Here is a 22,158-nt window from a genome sequence, read left to right on the forward strand (position 1 = left end):
AAATGAGCTCCTTTATCAGCTGCAACATAAAAGCAACACATTCATCAATAATTATAATACAATAAAGTATTTTATTCTGAAATAGTACTTTTACTTTTGCTACTATAGGTATATTTGTATGCCAATATTTTAGTACTTTTACTTTTAATTGTAAAAGTATGTTTTACTACTGAGTCCTTCTACCACCACCACTGGAGGTTAGCGCCAGTTGACAAATCGAGCGCACCTAGGTCGAAGGGAAGCCGGCGGGGTTTAGGACCCTGCGGGAGGCGCGGTACAATAGAGCCGTTGTGCCGTGGTGGACCGACTTGCTACCCAGGAGATCCCCTCTGTGGTCGGATACAAACCTCCAGATTTTCACCCCCGCAGCTACAACCAACCAGAGCCTCGGATATATTTTTCTACAGGTACATGTTGGACGCGGTGTCCGGGCGGATATGTGGCTGGAATAAAGCGGACAGCAGTGGAGGTAAAAACGGGGGGAGGAATGTGAAACAATATGCGCGTGTGTTAGGAGAGAGATAGAGAGAGGGGCAGGAAATACCCAGGATGAGGCCTTCTTTTTCTCTCTCTCTGCTGCGTTCATGCTAGCGACCGTTAGCTTTGCGCGCGCTCGTGTCCGTCAAATGACCGTTACTACTCTGACTAACGGACCCGGTCGAGCTGTGTGGTAGTTTCGTCTTAATGGATCTAGGAAGTGACATCTTTGTGTGGTGGTGGCGCCCACGTTTGATTCCTCCACAGGCTGCAGTGCAGCCCGCTAGAGGCCCGGATGTTAGCTTGTGTGCGTGATTGAGAGGAAGTTAGCTTCACATTTCAAGCTTCCGATTTGGCAGCTAAGGGGAAAGTTAAGGCCTATAAAATAAAAGCCTTATTTTATTAAGGCCTGTAAAAAACATTTTTAACATGTAAACCACATTGAACCAGGTTTCTTACCAAAACCATTATACATACTCTGATCAAGTCTGGACTAGATTAGAGAGAAGCCAGAGACTCTTTGAAACCCAGTTTAAGATTTATGAAAGCCTTATTTTGTTTGTGAAAATGTAAATAAAATAGAGATGTTACTGCTTTGTTTGCACCTAGACCCCATTGAACAGCAATGAATGAAGTTAACTTTCCGCTATATTGTCGAATCAGAAGCTAACTTCAGTGTGTGTGTTTGGCGCCAACACGGCTCTTTGATGAAGGCGGACACTGTTTACTCTGTTTCTGACCGCAGTACTCACAGATATTAGTACATTAAATACAATATATGAAGAAATACATGTAAACAAGGCGGACATTGTTTTCCTGTTACCCAGAAACCTCTAGTCAGTGTGATGTCATATCCGTGCTCATTCACAGCCTGTAGTCTCCTTTAGTTTATACTAGTACATATATAGTACATAGTACATTTATACATATATTAGTTTATACTAGTATTAATACATATATTAGTTCATACTAGTATTAAATACATATATTTGTTTATACTAGTAATAATAAATATATTAGTTTATATTAGTAATAATAAATATATTAGTTTATACTAGTAATAATACATATATTAGTTTATACTCGTATTAATATATATATTAGTTTATACTAGTAATAATAAATATATTAGTTTATACTAGTATTAATACATATATTAGTTTATACTAGTATTAATACATATATTAGTTTATACTAGTAATAATACATATATTAGTTTATACTAGTATTAATACATATATTAGTTCATACTAGTAATAATAAATATATTAGTTTATACTCGTATTAATATATATATTAGTTTATACGAGTATTAATACATATATTAGTTTATACTAGTATTAATACATATATTAGTTTATACTAGTAATAATAAATATATTAGTTTATACTAGTATTAATACATATATTAGTTTATACTAGTAATAATACATATATAATAGTTTATACTAGTAATAATACATATATAATAGTTTATACTAGTATTAATAAATATATTATTTTATACTAGTATTAATAAATATATTAGTTTATACTAGTATTAATAAATATATTAGTTTATACTAGTATTAATAAATATATTAGTTTATACTAGTAATAATAAATATATTAGTTTATACTAGTATTAATAAATATATTAGTTTATACTAGTATTAATAAATATATTAGTTTATACTAGTATTAATAAATATATTAGTTTATACTAGTATTAATAAATATATTAGTTTATACTAGTAATAATAAATATATTAGTTTATACTAGTATTAACACATATAATAGTTTATACTAGTATTAATACATATATTAGTTTATACTAGTAATAATACATAAATAATAGTTTATACTAGTAATAATACATATATAATAGTTTATACTAGTAATAATACATATATTAGTTTATACTAGTAATAATACATATATTAGTTTATACTAGTATTAACACATATAATAGTTTATACTAGTATTAATACATATATTAGTTTATACTAGTAATAATACATATATTAGTTCATACTAGTATTAAATACATATATTAGTTTATACTAGTATTAATAAATATATTAGTTTATACTAGTATTAATAAATATATTAGTTTATACTAGTAATAATAAATATATTAGTTTATACTAGTAATAATACATAAATAATAGTTTATACTAGTAATAATACATATATAATAGTTTATACTAGTAATAATACATATATTAGTTTATACTAGTAATAATACATATAATAGTTTATACTAGTATTAATACATATATTAGTTTATACTAGTAATAATACATATATTAGTTTATACTAGTATTAACACATATAATAGTTTATACTAGTATTAATACATATATTAGTTTATACTAGTAATAATACATATATTAGTTTATACTAGTATTAACACATATAATAGTTTATACTAGTATTAACACATATAATAGTTTATACTAGTATTAATACATATATTAGTTTATACTTGTAATAATACATATATTAGTTCATACTAGTATTAAATAAATATATTAGTTTATACTAGTATTAATACATATATTAGTTTATACTAGTATTAATAAATATATTAGTTTATACTAGTATTAATAAATATATTAGTTTATACTAGTAATAATAAATATATTAGTTTATACTAGTATTAACACATATAATAGTTTATACTAGTATTAATACATATATTAGTTTATACTAGTAATAATACATAAATAATAGTTTATACTAGTAATAATACATATATAATAGTTTATACTAGTAATAATACATATATTAGTTTATACTAGTAATAATACATATATTAGTTTATACTAGTATTAACACATATAATAGTTTATACTAGTAATAATACATATATTAGTTTATACTAGTAATAATACATATATTAGTTCATACTAGTATTAAATACATATATTAGTTTATACTAGTATTAATACATATATTAGTTTATACTAGTAATAATACATATATTAGTTTATACTAGTATTAATACATATATTAGTTTATACTAGTAATAATACATATATTAGTTTATACTAGTATTAACACATATAATAGTTTATACTAGTAATAATACATATATTAGTTTATACTAGTAATAATACATATATTAGTTCATACTAGTATTAAATACATATATTAGTTTATACTAGTAATAATACATATATTAGTTTATACTAGTATTAATACATATATTAGTTTATACTAGTAATAATACATATATTAGTTTATACTAGTATTAATACATATATTAGTTTATACTAGTAATAATACATATATTAGTTTATACTAGTATTAACACATATAATAGTTTATACTAGTATTAATACATATATTAGTTTATACTAGTAATAATACATATATTAGTTCATACTAGTATTAAATACATATATTAGTTTATACTAGTATTAATACATATATTAGTTTATACTAGTAATAATACATATATTAGTTCATACTAGTAATAATACATATATTAGTTTATACTAGTATTAATACATATATTAGTTTATACTAGTATTAATACATATATTAGTTTATACTAGTATTAATACATATATTAGTTTATACTAGTATTAATACATATATTAGTTTAAACTAGTAATAATACATATATTAGTTCATACTAGTATTAAATACATATATTAGTTTATACTAGTAATAATACATATATTAGTTCATACTAGTAATAATACATATATTAGTTTATACTAGTATTAATACATATATTAGTTTATACTAGTATTAATACATATATTAGTTTATACTAGTATTAATACATATATTAGTTTATACTAGTATTAATACATATATTAGTTTAAACTAGTAATAATACATATATTAGTTCATACTAGTATTAAATACATATATTAGTTTATACTAGTAATAATACATATATTAGTTTATACTAGTATTAATACATATATTAGTTTAAACTAGTAATAATACATATATTAGTTTATACTAGTAATAATACATATATTACTAGTAGAAATATTTACTAGTATAATATATATATATATATATATTGTATATTTCTTATTTGCTAAATACAAATAGAATAAGGTAGTTAATGGTTGTGTTTTTGAATGTGTTGGTTTATCTCTCAGCCTGTATAAAATAAGATGTTTAATGAGTTAAACAGTTTTTATTGAAGTAGCGGCTGACGTCTCCTCCTCTTCCTCTTCAGGATGTTACAGGATGAAACGTCTCAGGTCGTCGAGCAGCAGCGACAGTTCAGACAATGAGAGTGAGTCAACGTGAACATGAATCTCCTCTTCTTCTCTGCTGCTCTTTTATTCACACGTTGCATTCTTTCATCAGGTCCCTCCACCTCCTTCTGCTCCTCCAACAAGTATGGAGGCGGCAAACCTGGAGCTCCGGCCTCCAACCAGAAGAAACCGGCTGAAGTAAGTTCCCGTCCTCTGCTGTCGCAGCTGAGCTCTGTTTACAGGTGAGGTCAGGCGTCTCACTCTGCTGCTGTCTCACCCCTCAGGTGTTCAGAAAAGACCTGATCAGCGCCATGAAGCTGCCCGACTCCCACCACGTGTCCCCGGAGGACTACTACCTGCTGGCGGACGCCTGGAAGCAGGAGTGGGAGAAGGGGGTCCAGGTGCTGGCGAGTCCAGACACCATCCCAGAGCCGTCGGTCAGGTAACGCTGTCCGGCTGTCAGACCGACGGGGTTACATGAGTCAGAGAAGCCTGCTTCACTCCGGACAACAGACCCACTGACACGAGTCCTTCGTCTTCAGTGATGAAGATTACAATCATCACTCAGTGTTAACGACTCAGCAGTGATGGAAACATGACGCCGGAATAATGTTATGTGACGCACGTTGATGAGAACATATAATAAATAATTTTTGGACAATTATTATAACTTATTAACTTAAAAAACATAGAATTAACAATCTCTCCTTTAAACCATCGGAACCGTCAACAGTCACTGACTCTGGTTTGGTCCAAACTCAACCTGACTTCACAGAGTTGGATGTGAAAGAACCGTTCTCTGCTCTCCTTAGAGACCTTAGGTGACGTCATTGGTGCATGACGTCACCATCTGAACTAGATCATTAGAGAAGCCAAAGACTCGGCTTTATGAAAGGGTTATCCTGCTAGTTTGGTCAGTGTTTAATAAAACGTATAATCCCGATCATGCCGGTGCTAAGATGTGTCTTGTGTGTTCAGAGTCATGGAGGAGAAGCCCACAGAGGTCCTCTACACCCACCAGAGGAAGCACATCCAGTGCTCCAGCCGCGAGTCCACAGAGCCGGGTTACGTGGACATCAAGGATCTGGCCGAGGCCATGTGTCGCTACGACCTGGACGACATGGACCTCCACTGGCTGCAGGCGCTCAACAGGGAGCTGGAGCGCATGGGTGAGGAGAACCCGCTCAGTACTACTCGATACAGCTCTGTGTCGTTTATCGATCATCACTTAACTTAAAGGCAGCTACAAGAGCCCCTCCACCCCATTACTTATCTCTCACATGTACCTCCATGTACACATACATGTTCGTATACATACATATCCATAAACACACTAATCTCACGGGGTCATTCCTCAGAAATGACTTCATACGAGTCCAGCACCGAGCTGTGAGTACGTTGCAGGACTGACGGTGTCCGTCTGTCCTCTAGGGGAGGAGCCTGTGGACGAGCTGACGATGGAGCGAGCGATGGAGGCTCTGGAGAGCCAGTGTCACGACAACATGAACCACGCCATCGAGACGGTGGAGGGCCTCGGCATCGAGTACGACGAGGACGTCATCTGTGACGTGTGCCGCTCGCCCGACAGCGAGGAGGGAAACGACATGGTGTTCTGTGACAAGTGCAACATCTGTGTGCACCAGGTAACTCTCATTTCAGAGAACTTGTGACACAAAGATAATCGTCTTCATGTGAGTAATGAACCGGTGACCTTTCATGGTGATATCTATTCTTTAAGTGTTTTATTCTATTGTAGCGTCTCTTCTTAATCGTTGCTTTTGTTTTTATGATCTCATGTTAGAATCATGTCTATTCTTGTGCCGATGACATAAAACATCCTTCAGTAAATACTCCGTGTCCTCCTCTCAGGCCTGCTATGGAATCGTCAAAGTGCCCGTAGGGAACTGGCTCTGCAGGACGTGCGTCCTCGGCATCGACCCTCAGTGTCTCCTCTGTCCTCAGAAGGGTGGAGCCATGAAGGCCACGAGAGCCGGGACCAAGTGGGCTCATGTGAGCTGTGCTCTGTGGATCCCAGAGGTACACACACACACACACACACACACACACACACACACACACACACAGGGAGCATTGAATGACCTCACCCTGCCGTCCCTTCCTAGGTGAGCATCGCTTGTCCCGAGAGGATGGAGCCCATCACCAAAGTGTCCCACATCCCGCCCAGCCGCTGGTCGCTCATCTGCAGTCTGTGTAAATGGAAGACCGGCGCTTGTATCCAGGTGAGTGCAGCTAGTTAGCTTAGCTTAGCTTAAGTTAGCGTGAAGACGGGAAACAAGGGGCGGTCTTGTTGTCACTGCACCCGGAGAAATAGTTCCTTTTCTAATTAATTCCTTTTAGTTTCGGGGGCATCCTAAAGCATCCCCTGCTTTATGGTCTATTAGAGACCTGTCAATCACCGTGTAGCCCCGCCCTAAAGCATCCCCTGCTTTATGGTCTATTAGAGACCTGTCAATCACCGTGTAGCCCCGCCCTAAAGCATCCCCTGCTTTATGGTCTGTTTGACTCTAAATGGACCATAATGTACTAAATGAACATCATGCTGTATTGAAGAAGACTTGAAACTAGAGATTGAGACCATAAACTCATGTTTACAATGTTTACTGAGGTAATAAATCAAGAGAGAAGTAGAGTCATTTTCTCATAGACTTCTATACAACCAGAGGAGTCGCCCCCTGGTGGACACTAGAGAGAATGCAGCTTTAACACATGAAGCTTTGAAGAACTTTAAAGAAGCGGAGGTTGCCTCCTGGAGACAAAATAATAACGAGACTCCGACAGTCCGGATTAAACAAACAAGATATAATTAAATAATAATAAATGAGTCATTGTGGAACAACTCGTGCAGTAAAATGTGTGAAAAGCTGCAGAAAGGTTGGTAGCTGATCATCATAGAGCATTGGTCATTGATTGGTTTCTCTGAAGCGTCAGAATGTATTTTATATGAAAATAAAGTTATGATGATCATCATAATCATCATTTTGTCCCCAGTGCTCGGTGAAGAACTGCACCACTCCCTTCCACGTGACGTGCGCCTTCGAGCACAGCCTGGAGATGAAGACCATCCTGGACGAAGGCGACGAGGTCAAGTTCAAGTCGTACTGCCTGAAGCACAGCCAGTCCAAGAAGGCCGGGGAGGCCGGTCTGAGCCCGGCTCGCTCCAAACCCGCCGGCGACGCCCAGAAGGTGGGCGGCGGCCAGCGGGCCCAGAGGCTGCAGGAGCTGGAGGAGGAGTTCTACACCCTGGTCCAGCAGGAGGACCTGTCCCGGGCCCTCGGGCTGCCGGCGCGCCTCCTGGACTTCATCTGTCAATACTGGAAGCTGAAGAGGAGGGCCAACTTCAACCGGGCCCTGCTGCCCCCCAAAGAGGACGAGGAGAACCTGGTGCTGCAGCCACAGGAGGACAGCATCCACACCCGCATGAGGATGTTCATGCATCTGAGACAGGACCTGGAGAGGGTGGGTGTCCTCCTCTGGAACGGGGGGGGGGGGGGTGTAACTGAGACTTTATGCTGTTTATGAACTTTAACCTAAATACACTTATTAATACGGATAAGTCAACGTTCTCTGTGAGGAGCAGTTCATGAGCTGGAGGTCACATTATGTTAATGAGCTTAGTGTCTGTGCACAGTTTTATATCATATATAATAAACGTCTCATTAATCTCACATAGAACACGGAAAACTATGAACTATTTCCTGTTTGTGAAGCCACTGAACGTCTTGAGCTGATTCTATAAAACCAACATTTAGTGTTTCCTTGTTTTCCTTCATGAGATCTGTTCATCAGCAGTAAAACTCTTTAAACGTTCAGTCGAGGCGACGCACAAAACGATGTAAATGTCCAAACGTCAAGCTGACGCAGGATTTATGGCAGAAGAAATGCTGATGACACAGTTTCCTAAAGCCTCGGGTGGCGTCTTCTAATTACTCGTTTAGAACAAAACCCCAAAACATTTGGTTTATTATCATAAAAGAAAGAAAAGCAGCAGAAAGAAGCTGGAAAGATGATAAATAATAGTTCAACCGGTTGTCTCAGTTTCTAGAGATGGAGATGTTTTAACTAATCAACTGTTCAAAGTCGTAAAACATTCTTCTTCATTAATCTTCAGCATCGTGACCATGAAGTCTCACACGTGAATCTGTTTCTGCCGTCTCTCAGGTGAGGAACTTGTGTTACATGGTGAGCCGGCGGGAGAAGCTGAAGGTGCTGCAGAGCAAAGCTCACGAGCAGATGTTCAACCTGCACGTGAAGCTGCTGAACCAGGAGCTGTCTGCCGGTGAGCCGTCCGTCCGTCATCGTTCTGTTGAGACGTTTGAATCGCAGCCGCGGTCCTGAACATGTTTCCTCGTCTCTCTTGTCTTCAGGTCTTCCCTCCTCCTCTCCAGCAGAGAGCCTGCTGTTCCGTCCTCCTCCGAGGATCACTCTGAAGCTCAAGATGCCCAAACCCTCCGGTCTGGGAAACGGAAACCCCGGCTCCAAGTCCTCCGGTAACGGGCCGCTGTGCCCGGACAACAGCGGTAACGTGGAAGGTGAGGGTCTGGGTCAGGGGAAGCCTCAGCTGCACGGACGCGGTCGCCGAGAGGAGCGCTCCAACGGTCGCCTGTCGTCCTCCAGCGTCTCTCGCGGTCCGACCTCGCTGCCCGGAGGCAAACCGCTGGCCCTGCACGCCGCACTGCACGGCGGCCACTCGTCCAACGGCAAACCGGACCAGGACCGCAAATCCAACGGCCTCTCAGAGAAGTTTGTGGCGCAGAAGGACAGTTCCTGCCAGACGCCCGGCGACCAGGACGCCTCCAATCCGACGCTGGACAAGAGCAGGTTACGCAAGTCCGCCATGGAGCACTTCGGCAGGTCCTTCAAGGAGGCCACCATTAACCTGGTACGGACCACGGAGGACCTGCGGGCCTCTGACAAACTGTCCCGAAAGGGCTCCTCCGCCAAGGAGAGACTGTGGGCCAAGCCCGAGCACAGAGCCAAGAGCGGCAGGTCGCACCAGGACAGCGACGGGTACTGTCCCGACCTGGAGCTCAGCGACTCGGAGCCGGAGTCCAAAGGGAGGCGGCAGCGGGTCGGCCCGCCTCAGCCGGACGCCGCCGGGAAGGGGGTCAGCCGAGGGAAACCACAGTCTCTGGGCTCCAGGCACGCCGTGCAGAGGTGACGGCCGTACGTCGGCGCCGTCCTTTTCCAAGTGCCAGACTCGTCAGGGACCAGACCAGGACCCAGTGGATGCTGCAGAGTCTGCATGAAGGGGTTTTTGCGGGACTCATGAAGAAGCTCTGTGTCGGAGAGGAACAGTCTTCTGAGATTATCATTGTTTGCCTTCTCATTGTGACTAGAATTACATTTTGTACTCTGCACAACTTTGTATTAACCCCCCGTCCCCTGTCCCTCCGTCCCCCTTCCCCCGTCCCCCCCCCCGACACTCGGTGTAAACCTCTGAACATTAGACGTTCACATCGGGATGTAAATAATGTTCAACACGCTCCACTTTATTGAGACTTCAAACATTAAATCAAACCGACGACGTTTACATGCATCAAGTATTCAGTTTTTATTCTGACAAAGACAATATTCCACTAATCTGTTTTCATGGTTAATGAAGACGAGTGTTCCACTAATGTTCCGTCTGCAGCCGTTCATGTTCACATGTTCACATGTTCATCCTCAGTGAATCTCACGGTGACGTCGTTCTCTTCTGTGTTTGACGGGTCGACGACGTTTATCACGTCAGAATATGTAAAAGTAGAACATCAGCATTCACAATAACTCAGAGTATACAAACAGAATATGATGCTTACATTCTGAATATTGTCGTATTCACAATGAAAGTGGAATATTAATGAGCATGTAAACGTAGTCGTGATGCAGCAGATTAGTAGTGAACTCTACTGCAGCTGTTTCTTGCACATCTGTCGTTTTGTTTTTATTTTATATATTTGTAAAGTAGTGATGTCATTTGTTTGAACAGGACCTCCTGTGAGTAGAACTCGTTAACACTATTAGCTTTCTGTTAGATGATGATGTCATTTCAAATCAAGAGCTCTCGTCTCACAATGAGAAGAAATGTGTGAAACAAGTCGAGTACAGATGTGTAACGGACGTTTGCCTCAGATGGTGACATGACCGGCCTTCATCACCGTCACACGACCGGCCTTCATCACCGTCACACGACCGGCCTTCATCACCGTCACACGACCGGCCTTCATCACCGTCACACGACCGGCCTTCATCACCGTCACACGACCGGCCTTCATCATCGTCACACGACCGGCCTTCATCACCGTCACACGACCGGCCTTCATCACCGTCACACGACCGGCCTTCATCACCGTCACACGACCGGCCTTCATCATCGTCACCGTCGTCTCTGTTTTGATAATAAATAACTGGTTCACTAGTTCTGTTTCTTTGACTCATTTTTACCACACAAACAGCTTCATTCTTTATATTTCATCAGGTGTTTGATGTCTGAATACAAACATAAAACTAGAAAATTCCACAAGAAATGTTGACGGTGTGGCTTCTACTGCCCGAAGACGTCGCAATAAATATTTACACACGCTGATGATACCTTGTTTTCGTGATGACAGTCCACAAATATCTCCCGTCATTTCTGTACTGGACATGTACATCTTTGTTTGAGATACATACCTTTGAAAATTACATTTCTGTATTTGTGATGGAAAGACTTGAACTTAACATGAACCTCATTCTGAGCTTCACGATAAGATAGTTACTCTGTGGGGCTTTTATTTTGAAAGGGTGGGTGAGAGGAGGAGAGGAGACATTCATAATGTTTGACACACAAACAGGTTATTAAATGACAGGCTTCATCACAAGCATTCCAGTTAGAATTCACTCTGGAGCTTTTATTTTGAAAGGGTGGGGGGAGAGGAGACATTCATCATGTTTTTTACCAATTTTCTTTTAAAATAATAAAATATTAATATATATTTATGTTAAATAAATATAATATATAATAATATATATTTAAAAGAGGGTTTTGCCGTTTTGAGGGTTAATATAGTAAATAACACGTTTTTTTAGTAAATGCAAGTACTTTTTTGAACACAGGCACATTTCTGAGGCTCCATATATATCAGCCCACCTCAAGGGCCCCAAACCACACTGTCTATTTATATGCACAGCCCCCGATATACACTTTAAATAAACGCAGTATTGATGCCAGAGTAAACCAGAGTAATGCACAGAACTGTTGTGTTCAGTAGAAGACGTAATAAATGATGGAACAAGTCCAAAGACCAGGAAGTGACTCCTGAGGTGCGTCTCGTGGAGTCTTGAACTGAACTTTTCTCTCGAGCACAAATGAAACGCCATCATAATTTACGGTTGTGTTGAATCTGTGGCTCACGTGCTGCCGGTGCACTTTAATCTAGTTTCTCCCTGTGGTTAGTGCTGTTTCAGGGTTTATCGACCCGCTGAAGAAGCTGAGGACGACCTGAACCACCAAATAATCACAAACGCACAGAAACAACAGATCAATGAGCTCCTGGAAGCCGAAGGTCAGCGTTCTCAAACCACTTCAGCTTCTATGTTCATATGAAGATAACAGACGACGTCTTTAATCAGCTTATTGACCAGATATTTATCATAGATAGTATTTATAATCCTGCCTGTACACATCTCACCCTCATTCTACAGAATGGAGAACTCACTATTCAGCACCGATGTTATAAACCAGCTTGTGACCCTTCAAAGCAAAGCAACGCCCAATGAAAAAGTAATGAAAAAAACAGAAGCGTATGTTTTAAAGGTAGCCTGTGCAGTGTTTGACCACTGGTGGCGCTATGGAGTAGTGTTTGTTTGGATCCTGAACAAACATGAACGGATGACGAGATGTGATTTCACGCTATATAAATAAATAAATTGTATTGATACATATTTTCTGGTTGTTCCTCTGACAGTTGGCAGCAATAATGAACAAAGAAACGTAGAAAACAAAGAAGAAGAAAATGGTTAGCGAGCAAACATGAATGTAAACCAGGAGACAACCTCCGGTTCTTTAAAGTTCTTCTAAGCTTCATGTGTTAAAGCTGCATTCTCTCTAATGTCCACCAGGGGGCGACTCCTCTGGTTGTATAGAAGTCTATGAGAAAATGACTCTACTTCTCTCTTGATTTATTACCTCAGTAAACATTGTAAACATGAGTTTATGGTCTCAATCTCTAGTTTCAAGTCTTCTTCAATACAGCATGATGTTCATTTAGTACATTATGGTCCATTTAGAGTCAAACAGACCATAAAGCAGGGGATGCTTTAGGGCGGGGCTACACGCTGATTGACAGGTCTCTACCAGAGACGTATACGGCGTCTCTACGTCACTCCTCCTCAGTCCAGATATGGTCACTTCCTGTTCACTGGTTGCAAAAAAAAACAAGATGGCGACGGCCAAATCGCCGAACTCGAGGCTTCAAAACATCCACAAACCAACTTCTTATTTACTGAAGTCTCTTAATGACGAAAATGCTTTTCTCACAACAATACCGTGAGTGGCCACTAGGAGGCAGCTGCGTATGCAGTTCTTATTATACATCCATGATGTAAACATTGCACGATTACAAATAATTTAAAAAAATGGCATTATGATTCATGAGTTATGAGATGCATTCAGGTGTTTACATAACATAACTCCACAGAGCTTCTTACCAGCTGATGATGTCATGCAGGTCTGCAGAATGTTGAGTTTCCAGAGAGGAGCAACTTTTCATTGGGCTCAGCAATATCTAATATTGATCATTATAGTATTATTATTAGTGTTTTTGCAAAGACGAAAAAAAACTGGACCTTGATTAATGCTGAATTTTAGCCAAATTATTTATTCATAAGGCAAAATATAAAATAATAGAAAAACTAAACGAAAATGAAACTCAACTCTGTATTAAAATAATGAAATGAAATCCTAAATAAATTATGAGAAAATGATCTGATCCTATCACTAACATTATTTTTTTAAATGTATTTACTTTATTTATTATTTTTATTCATGCTATTATTTTCTTTTTCTTTCTTTCTTTCTTTCGCTCAAATAATTTATTTTTATTTTTATTCTATTTTTTTGTATGTAAATGTTTTATATCTAATGTGGAATCTACTCAGGATGATAACTTTGTATTTTATTGCCTTATTATTTGTAAATTCATCATGTGAATTCAGAGGGCTCTTTAAGAGGAGAGACTGCATCTGCTGATCTGTCAGCAGGCGCGGTGCCTCGCTCCCTCCCTCCCTCCCCTCCTTCCCTCCCTCCCTCCCTCCACTCAGCTCGCGCTCTCTGCTGCTGCACCTCGGGACACCGACAGACACCACCCGGTGAACGGAGGACCTCAACCCCTCATGTCGCTGCACCTGCAGCAGCCATCGGATCGCACGCGGACACTCGATCGTCATGGATAATCGATAAGAGTCTGATAAGATGCGCCGGCTTCCTCCGTCCTCTGCAGGTGTGAACGGTAACCGGGCTAGTCTGCTGGTGGGGGGATGTGGGGGGTTAGGGTTGGAGGACCCTTGCACGGGCCACGCTTCATCTTATGACGTCATGCATGCTTCCTCTGCAGCCATGACGTCGTCTTCTAATGCATTCGGGACGGTGGTGTTGTGGCGCGCGCCCCCAGCTCTAGTGTCACCGGGTTCGTCCTCCGCGGTGGTTTGACTGGTTCCACTGGTTCCACTGGTTCCACTGGTTCCACTCCACTGGTTCGGTGAGAAGAAGCAGCGGCAGATTGGTCGAGTGAGAAACAGATAAACAGACTTTATAGTGCTGCTGAAGTTTACTTTGTTATCATCATCATCATCATCAAACCCCAAAACTAACAACAACATATTTCAATAACAATAATAAAAACTAAATTCATTAAAAAATACCAATAAAATAAATAATGCTGATAATAATAATAACAATAATATGGATTATGATGATGATAATGATGATAGTAATAATAATAACACTGCTGGTAATGATAATAATAATAATAACAACAATAATAATAATGATGATAATAATAACAATGATATTGATAATGACAATAATAGTGATGATGATAAAATGATAATAATAACAATATTAATGTGTGTCCACTGAAGCTGGAGCTCAGGATGTCGTCGGTGTCCGGAGTGAGTGAGCGGAGTCTGGGGCAGCTGCCCATGGAGAGCTGGATGTCTCACCTGCCCTGCGCCCTGTGGGACACCCCCCTGTACCACCTGGCCATCCCAGGTAGGAAGCCTCACAGCAGCACACGTTAGAGTCGATGGAGCTGGGTGATGTGTGTGGGCCTGTCACCACAACTACCTCTGATATATTGTCCCATAAATAATTGTGATAAACAATATCTTAAGACAATTTTGTACCACTGATTAAATGATAATAAAATAGCATAATAATCCTAATACACCCTTTCAAACAGCCAGTGTCGGAAATAAAAAAGGAACAGAAAGTTTTCCAGCATGTAGAGCAGCTTATGTGTCATTGCAGCATGTAAAGGCCGGCCTAGAGGGAACTTTATCACGCTCTATCTACCGGAGGAGCGTCTAGGTTACTTCTGCTGGGGGGGGGGGGGGGGGGGGGGGTTACATTCTTATGTAAACAAACACACGTCAACACAACGCGCACTAAATCAGCAACGTGAAAATGATCGAGGTCATGTTGGTACATCGTACAATAAGTCAATAACGTACAAAATGATGACGGTCATGTCCATATATTGTATGATAAGTTGATAACGTAATTATCGTGACAGGCCTGGTGATGGAGTGGTTTCAGTTTAATAACTCGTGGTATTTAATAACTCGTGGTATTTAATAACTCATGGTATTTAATAACTCATGGTATTTAAACATTGTATTTAGTGTCCTGGCTGTTATTTAAGGCGGCTCACAGCCCGATAAAGATTCTCTCTTCATTTGCTTGTCTTTTCTTTATTTGCATGCGTTTTCTTTACGTTTGCATGTACGTTGAGCTCTCAGTGCCGCTGCCTGTGCTAATACATGAAACACTCAAACGTTTAGTGATGATTCCGTTTATCATCTCCCCCCCGATCAGGCAGCCACAATGCAATAACCTACTGCCTGGATATGAACGACAGATCCCCGGTGGACCTCACGCAGCCAGACATGCTTCAAAAGCTGGACAAATACATGAAGCCTTTCATTCGGCCCTTTGTGTACAAGTGGGCGATAACGCAGGTAGTAAAATAGACTCAGTATCGCTCACTGTTAAGTACCCGGACCTGGTGTAGTGAGTCCTGCATGTTTTACAGGAGTACACCATCAAGCAGCAGCTGGACTCTGGGGTCAGATACTGTGACCTGAGGATTGCACACCGGCCCAATGACAGCTCCTCTGACCTGTACTTCTACCACGGTGTTTACACCACGCTCACTGTGGAGGTGAGGCCACAGCATCACACACTCACACATACACACTCACTCACACACACACACATACACACTCACACACACACACACACACACACACACACACACACTCTCACACACACACACACACACACACACACACACACACACTCTCACACACACACACACTCTCACACACACTCTCACACACACACTCACACACACACACACACACACACACACACACACACACACACTCACACACACACTCACACACACTCACACACACTCTCACACACACACTCACACACACACACACACACACACACACACACACACACATGTAGCCACAGTGACATTTATGCTCCTTAAAGGTCATCTGCATCCACAGCATTAAGTCGTGCTCAGTGAACAATCATCTCTGCAGTGGGGAAACTAAATCCTTTAATTAGATTGGTCACAGTTGGTGCGGCCATTTGGGATGTTTTTAATGTTATTGAAGTGGGAACACGCCATTATTATTTAAAAACCTTACTCCTACTGAAGAGAAGCCACCGTGACTACGAGTAACAGTTACAGGATAATAGTACAAATGTAGAGTATGGGGTCATTTAAAAGTTGCGTTTAAACGCGGGCTGTACCACATTTTATCCAAGGTAAGATCATTTAGCAGTAAGCCTCAAGAATAACTGGATTCCCAGCTACGTAAATCCCTCACAGTAAACCTATTGGTTTGCGGACTGATGTTTTGATGCCTCAAGTTCGTCATTTCGGCCGTCGCCATCTTATTTTTTTGCAACCAATGAACTGGAAGTGACCATATATGGTAGGGGTGGGAATCACCAGAGGTCCCGCAATATGATATTATCACGATACTTAGGTCACGATACGATATTATCACGATACTGCGATATTCTGAGTATTGCGATAACATAGGGCTATATTGCGATTTATTACTTTTTCAACTTCAAATTATGTCCCCAAAGGAAAACTGTGTCAACATGTTTTATCTAATAAGATAGTTTTCAGTCTGTTCATCTCACTTCAATCATTTTTATTGCAGCAGAATATGATTGTCAAGCAGACAGACTGACCAACAATGTCATAAATGTTGCATGAACCTGACAAACTGAACTGTTTGTATTACTACATAGTCCAACTTAACTAAATGCAAACGTGTGGACTCAGTATATGAACTATAACTTATATAAGTAGGATATAAGAGTTATATAACTCAGTATAACTTGTGATGCGTGGACATGAGGGCAGAGAGACAGTTATGCGCTGCACTCTCCCCATGAGTCTGGCTGCTGTTGGCAGATTTAACCCCGTTGTGAGGCCAGATGTCTCTCTTTGTTTTGACCAACTTCCTACCAATCACGCTGACCCGGGACCTCTGCTGACCTCACCAGAAAACAACTCGGCACCATCTGGTGGACTGAAAAAGCAATTGATTTGATTTTTCTAGTAATTCTTTTAAAAAAAATTTTTTTTTATAGTTTATATAATAAAAGATCGATACTTGGCGTCCGTGTATCGATACAATATCGCCACGCAAAATATCGCGATACTATGCTGTATCGATTTCCCCCCCCACCCCTAATATAAGGATTGAGGAGGAGAGATGTATACGTCTCTGGTAGAGACCTGTCAATCACCGTGTAGTCCCGCCCTAAAGCATCCCCTGCTTTATGGTCTGTTTGACTCTAAATGGACCATAATGTACTAAATGAACATCATGCTGTATTGAAGAAGACTTGAAACTAGAGATTGAGATCATAAACTCATGTTTACAATGTTTACTGAGGTAATAAATCAAGAGAGAAGTAGAGTCATTTTCTCATAGACTTCTATACAACCAGAGGAGTCGCCCCCTGGTGGTCACTAGAGAGAATGCAGCTTTAACATATGAAGCTTTGACTTCACTCTTCGTAACGTTTCTGGCAATATTAATGTGGAGCAGCAAACTGTTTAATACCTTGTGTATCCAGAACTGGCAGGTTGTTACAGACTTCCATCATATCTTATCAGACCCATGTGAGTCCTACCAGATAACTGGTGTCTCACTCCTGCTGTCAGCTTACTTAAAACAAGGCTGTGGATCGGCAGCAGAAGCAGACTAACTTGTGTTTTCCCCCGGCAGACCGTTCTCATGGAGATAAGCGAGTGGCTGGACGCTCATCCCAAAGAGGTGGTCATCCTCTCCTTCAGCCACTTCCTGGGCCTGAGCCAGGAGCTCCACACTCTGCTGCTCTCGACCATACGCAACGTCTTCACCTCCAAACTCTGCCCCAAAACGGTACGGCTCCTCCTCCACTGCTGAGTGAGGACTTGAAGAAGAAGGCTGCTCATAATCTACATGTTTGTTATTGTCAATCAATCCTTTGAAAAAAGACCAAAACCCACCAGTTGACTGATTCTGATAATAAGTACGTCTGTGCAGCCAAAATCTTAATAAGACTGGTTAAGTCCTTCATCAGGGCAAGAACCAAATGGTCTCATTTGGGCCTTTTTTAGGCCCAATCCTAAATCTCCACACATTTACTGAGTCTGAGGCGAGTTTCTCTTTAAAGGCCGTGAGGGTTTAGTTCTTCTGTCAAACCCTCGAGTGTTTGAGTCTCTCTCAGACGTTCTGAGCTCTTCATGAACCCTTTCTGTAAGTCCGCATTTCTGCAGACTTTGCCTGAGGGTATTACCCACAATTCATTGCAATATGACATTAAACACCTGGTTAAATAAAGGTTAAATAACAAAAAAATAAAAAAACACAGGGTTACCAGCTGGAGACATTAATACTTAAAAACATAAAATCAGAGGAATGCAAACAGAGACTTTTATAACACAGCTGGTTTATTCATCAAACATTTAATTTTGTTATTGAAGCTGTTTTGATTAAAGAACGAGTAAATAGATTATTAATTTATTTTACCTCATCTTGTGAGGATAAATTCCTGGAAGACTTCCAAATCAAGTGGTAAAAACATATAAAATAAATGTATATATAACGTGCTACGACGTGATACGTCGCAGGAAAGTAGCGTCTCATTCACACTCAACCACTTACCAGGTGAGCTCAGCTAAATCTAAAGGTTCAGGGTTTAAGGCCTGAGAGGGGACAAAGGGATTGGACCTTTATACATGTCTGCAAGTAGTCACATGATCAGTATGGACAAGTAGTCACATGATCAGTATGGACAAGTAGTCACATGATCAGTATGGACAAGTAGTCACATGATCAGTATGGACAAGTAGTCACATGATCAGTATGGACAAGTAGTCACATGATCAGTATGGACAAGTAGGTCACGGTCGTGCACGGTAGTAACAGTTCATTACAGATATCAGACGTAGACCAGATAGAGAACTCAATAAGCAGAGGAGACAGACTTTTATAGGCTTTTAGAGAAATTTTTTATTGATTTCTATGACAAAAATATAGAATAACGCCAGCCTTATCCTTTACATAACATTTATGAACAAAGGTATCGGTCATTGTGATTGATTTCAGGAAGTGTTAACCCTTCGTAACCTGTGGGCTTTGGGCTACAACGTGATCGTGTCCTACGAACACAACATCTGCAGCTGTCACGGCGACCTGTGGCCACACATCCCGTACTGGTGGGCCAACAAATGCAAAGCTGAGGCTCTCATCGAGGAGTTTGAACACAGGAAGGAACACGGCAGGCCCGGTAATATAAATATACATCTTTAATTAAATTCTTTATTTGGGGACAGTAGCTTGAATTACAAAGCATACATCAGCAGAAGGATCTCTTTATTTCTTCTGCCGTCCACAATCAAGGGGGGACTTGAAAGAAAATGGAATAAAAGTCAAACATTACAGAATCATTCTATATCTACTCAAAATCTGTCCGAAAGGGTTTCACATATTTGACCAAAGACTGTGTATAAGAAGTGGACGTAGTCATCACGACGTCTCTTGTTGGTTTGTGGATGTTTTGAAGCCTCAGTTTCGGCGATTTGGCCTTCGCCATCTTGTTTTTTTGCAACCAGTGAACAGGAAGTGATCATATAAGGACTGAGGAGGAGTGACGTAGAGACGCCGTATACGTCTCTGGTAGAGAGACCTGTCAATCAGCGTGTAGCCCCGCCCTAAAGCATCCCCTGCTTTATGGTCTGTGTGACTCTAAATGGACCATAATGTACTAAATGAACATCATGCTGTATTGAAGAAGACTTGAAACTAGAGATTGAGACCATAAACTCATGTTTACAATGTTTACTGAGGTAATAAATCAAGAGAGAAGTAGAGTCATTTTCTCATAGACTTCTATACAACCAGAGGAGTCGCCCCCTGGTGGACACTAGAGAGAATGCAGCTTTAACACATGAAGCACTGACTTCACTTTAAAGAACCGGAGGTTGACTCCTGGATATGAGGAGAATATAAACTAGATCATAAATTACAAATAATTCAATGGTGTGCTTATGATCCTGGGTTCCAGCCAAATTAAATAGATCATAGATTTAGTCTTTGATATAATACTTTTTTACACGTGTGTGTGTTTCAGGTGGTTTCTTCGTCACAGGAATCAATCTGACGGGGGATCTGAAGTACATCTGCACTCACCCTACAGAGTCCCTGAAGGACTTGGTGACGTCCACGTATCCGGCCCTGCTGAGCTGGGTCATGGAGCAGACTCCCGGCTCCAGAGTCGGCTCTCTCAACATCATCGCCGGGGATTTCATCACCGAGAGCCAGTTCGTGCCGACCGTCGTCACGCTGAATGAGAAACTACTGAAATGGTCCTCGTGACTTTTCATCAATTTGCATTATTCTACAAGAAGTGAATCACAGCATGAGCGTTTTGTGATGGGAAAAAGTACTTGAATTATTGGTTTAAATATTGTAAATGCACTTATCTGGAGGCAGTGAAATGTACATTTCAGTCTTAAAAAACGGACTTTTTTGGTATTTTTGACCTGCACTGTTTACATTCAGTTCACCATTTATGCAACGTACTGTATCAGTTTTCACGAGTCAGCAAAAGGTGGCCGGTTTACTGTTACGGTGACCAGCAATAATAACACAACTAATCTCACCTGGACATTTTAGAAGCGGAAGCACAAACGATGTATTCAATGAGCACATACGATTGTAATGTACAAACTTTTATAATTATGACATTTCACCTATACACGTATTAATCCATAGAGAATGTAGACAAGACATCAGACTTATGCAGAAATGCATGGGCATCATATTTGCATGAACCCAAACCGTGACCGTTTTACTTATAATATTGACTTGAGCCAACACAACAGGTGAGACCTTGTCTTAGAGCAGTGCTGCACCGCTGTGCCTGTGGAGGTGAAGCTTTTCCAATAAACATGAACATTTTCAAGCAAATTGCCCGAATTTATTCACCAACCATTCAGATGTACAAATCAACGGCATGGGACGATATGAATGTCGCAATTATCCCGATAATCGTCAAAATATGCTTGAAATAACACAAAATCATAATCATTTCACCAAATAGTTTTGTTTTATTGCATCCGTGAGACAAATCTTTTTATAGTGAACATCCTTTTTAGTGAATAACAAACAATCTTAAATATGGTGATGAATAAGACCGGTTATCGGTACTCGATTCCTTTAAGGTATCGACCAAAACAACTCTCCAGTCAAACTATACCTGCAATCTATCTGATATTTTTACACCCAGATCTAGAAAAAAACACTATTTGTATGGTTTTGCTAACAGCCAATCACCACAAGTGATTTAATGCTACCGCAGCAGCTACAACCTTCACAACTACCAGCCCACTGAACCGGAGGCTAGCAGCTAGCAGCTAACAGCGCAAACAGAGCTAACAGTTTTAACCTTGGGGGGGAAAACAGGAAGTTATTCTTTCCTCAAGAACGGCAGCACAGCCATGAGCGGACGAGGACTCGGGACGAGGAAACGCTTGCATCTTTTTTCAAACCTGCTGCTGAATCACCGCTAAGGGGACACTCGCGGACACGTTGAGCCTAAATAAATATTTAATTTTTAACCTAGATCTAGAAAAAGAAGACTATTTGTATGGTTTGGCCCACTGCTGCAGCAGCTACAACCTC

At 40.2% G+C, this 22,158-nt stretch overlaps 2 protein-coding genes across 2 annotated transcripts; both read left to right on the top strand.

Annotated features, from left to right (window-relative positions):
• The first annotated feature begins 280 nt into the window (after positions 1-280).
• jade3 (jade family PHD finger 3) lies at positions 281-11,104 on the top strand. The gene is made up of 11 exons (XM_076081561.1): positions 281-469; positions 4,665-4,724; positions 4,799-4,884; positions 4,971-5,128; positions 5,665-5,855; positions 6,118-6,329; positions 6,556-6,723; positions 6,810-6,926; positions 7,696-8,163; positions 8,866-8,983; positions 9,072-11,104. Exons 1-11 carry the CDS (start codon positions 412-414, stop codon positions 9,863-9,865), a joined length of 2,430 nt encoding a protein of 809 aa, XP_075937676.1. The 5' UTR covers positions 281-411; the 3' UTR covers positions 9,866-11,104.
• A 3,713-nt stretch (positions 11,105-14,817) lies between these two features.
• plcxd1.1 (phosphatidylinositol-specific phospholipase C, X domain containing 1, tandem duplicate 1) lies at positions 14,818-20,850 on the top strand. Its single transcript, XM_076081538.1, has 6 exons — positions 14,818-14,935; positions 15,761-15,903; positions 15,978-16,106; positions 18,217-18,372; positions 19,582-19,762; positions 20,606-20,850. The coding sequence occupies exons 1-6, from the start codon at positions 14,818-14,820 to the stop codon at positions 20,848-20,850; spliced, it is 972 nt and encodes a 323-aa protein (XP_075937653.1).
• The last annotated feature ends 1,308 nt before the right edge of the window (positions 20,851-22,158 follow it).

The sequence above is a fragment of the Anarhichas minor genome, unplaced genomic scaffold (genome assembly GCF_050575085.1).
Source record: "Anarhichas minor isolate MPS153535 unplaced genomic scaffold, ASM5057508v1 ptg000081l, whole genome shotgun sequence".
Lineage (NCBI taxonomy): Eukaryota > Metazoa > Chordata > Actinopteri > Perciformes > Anarhichadidae > Anarhichas > Anarhichas minor.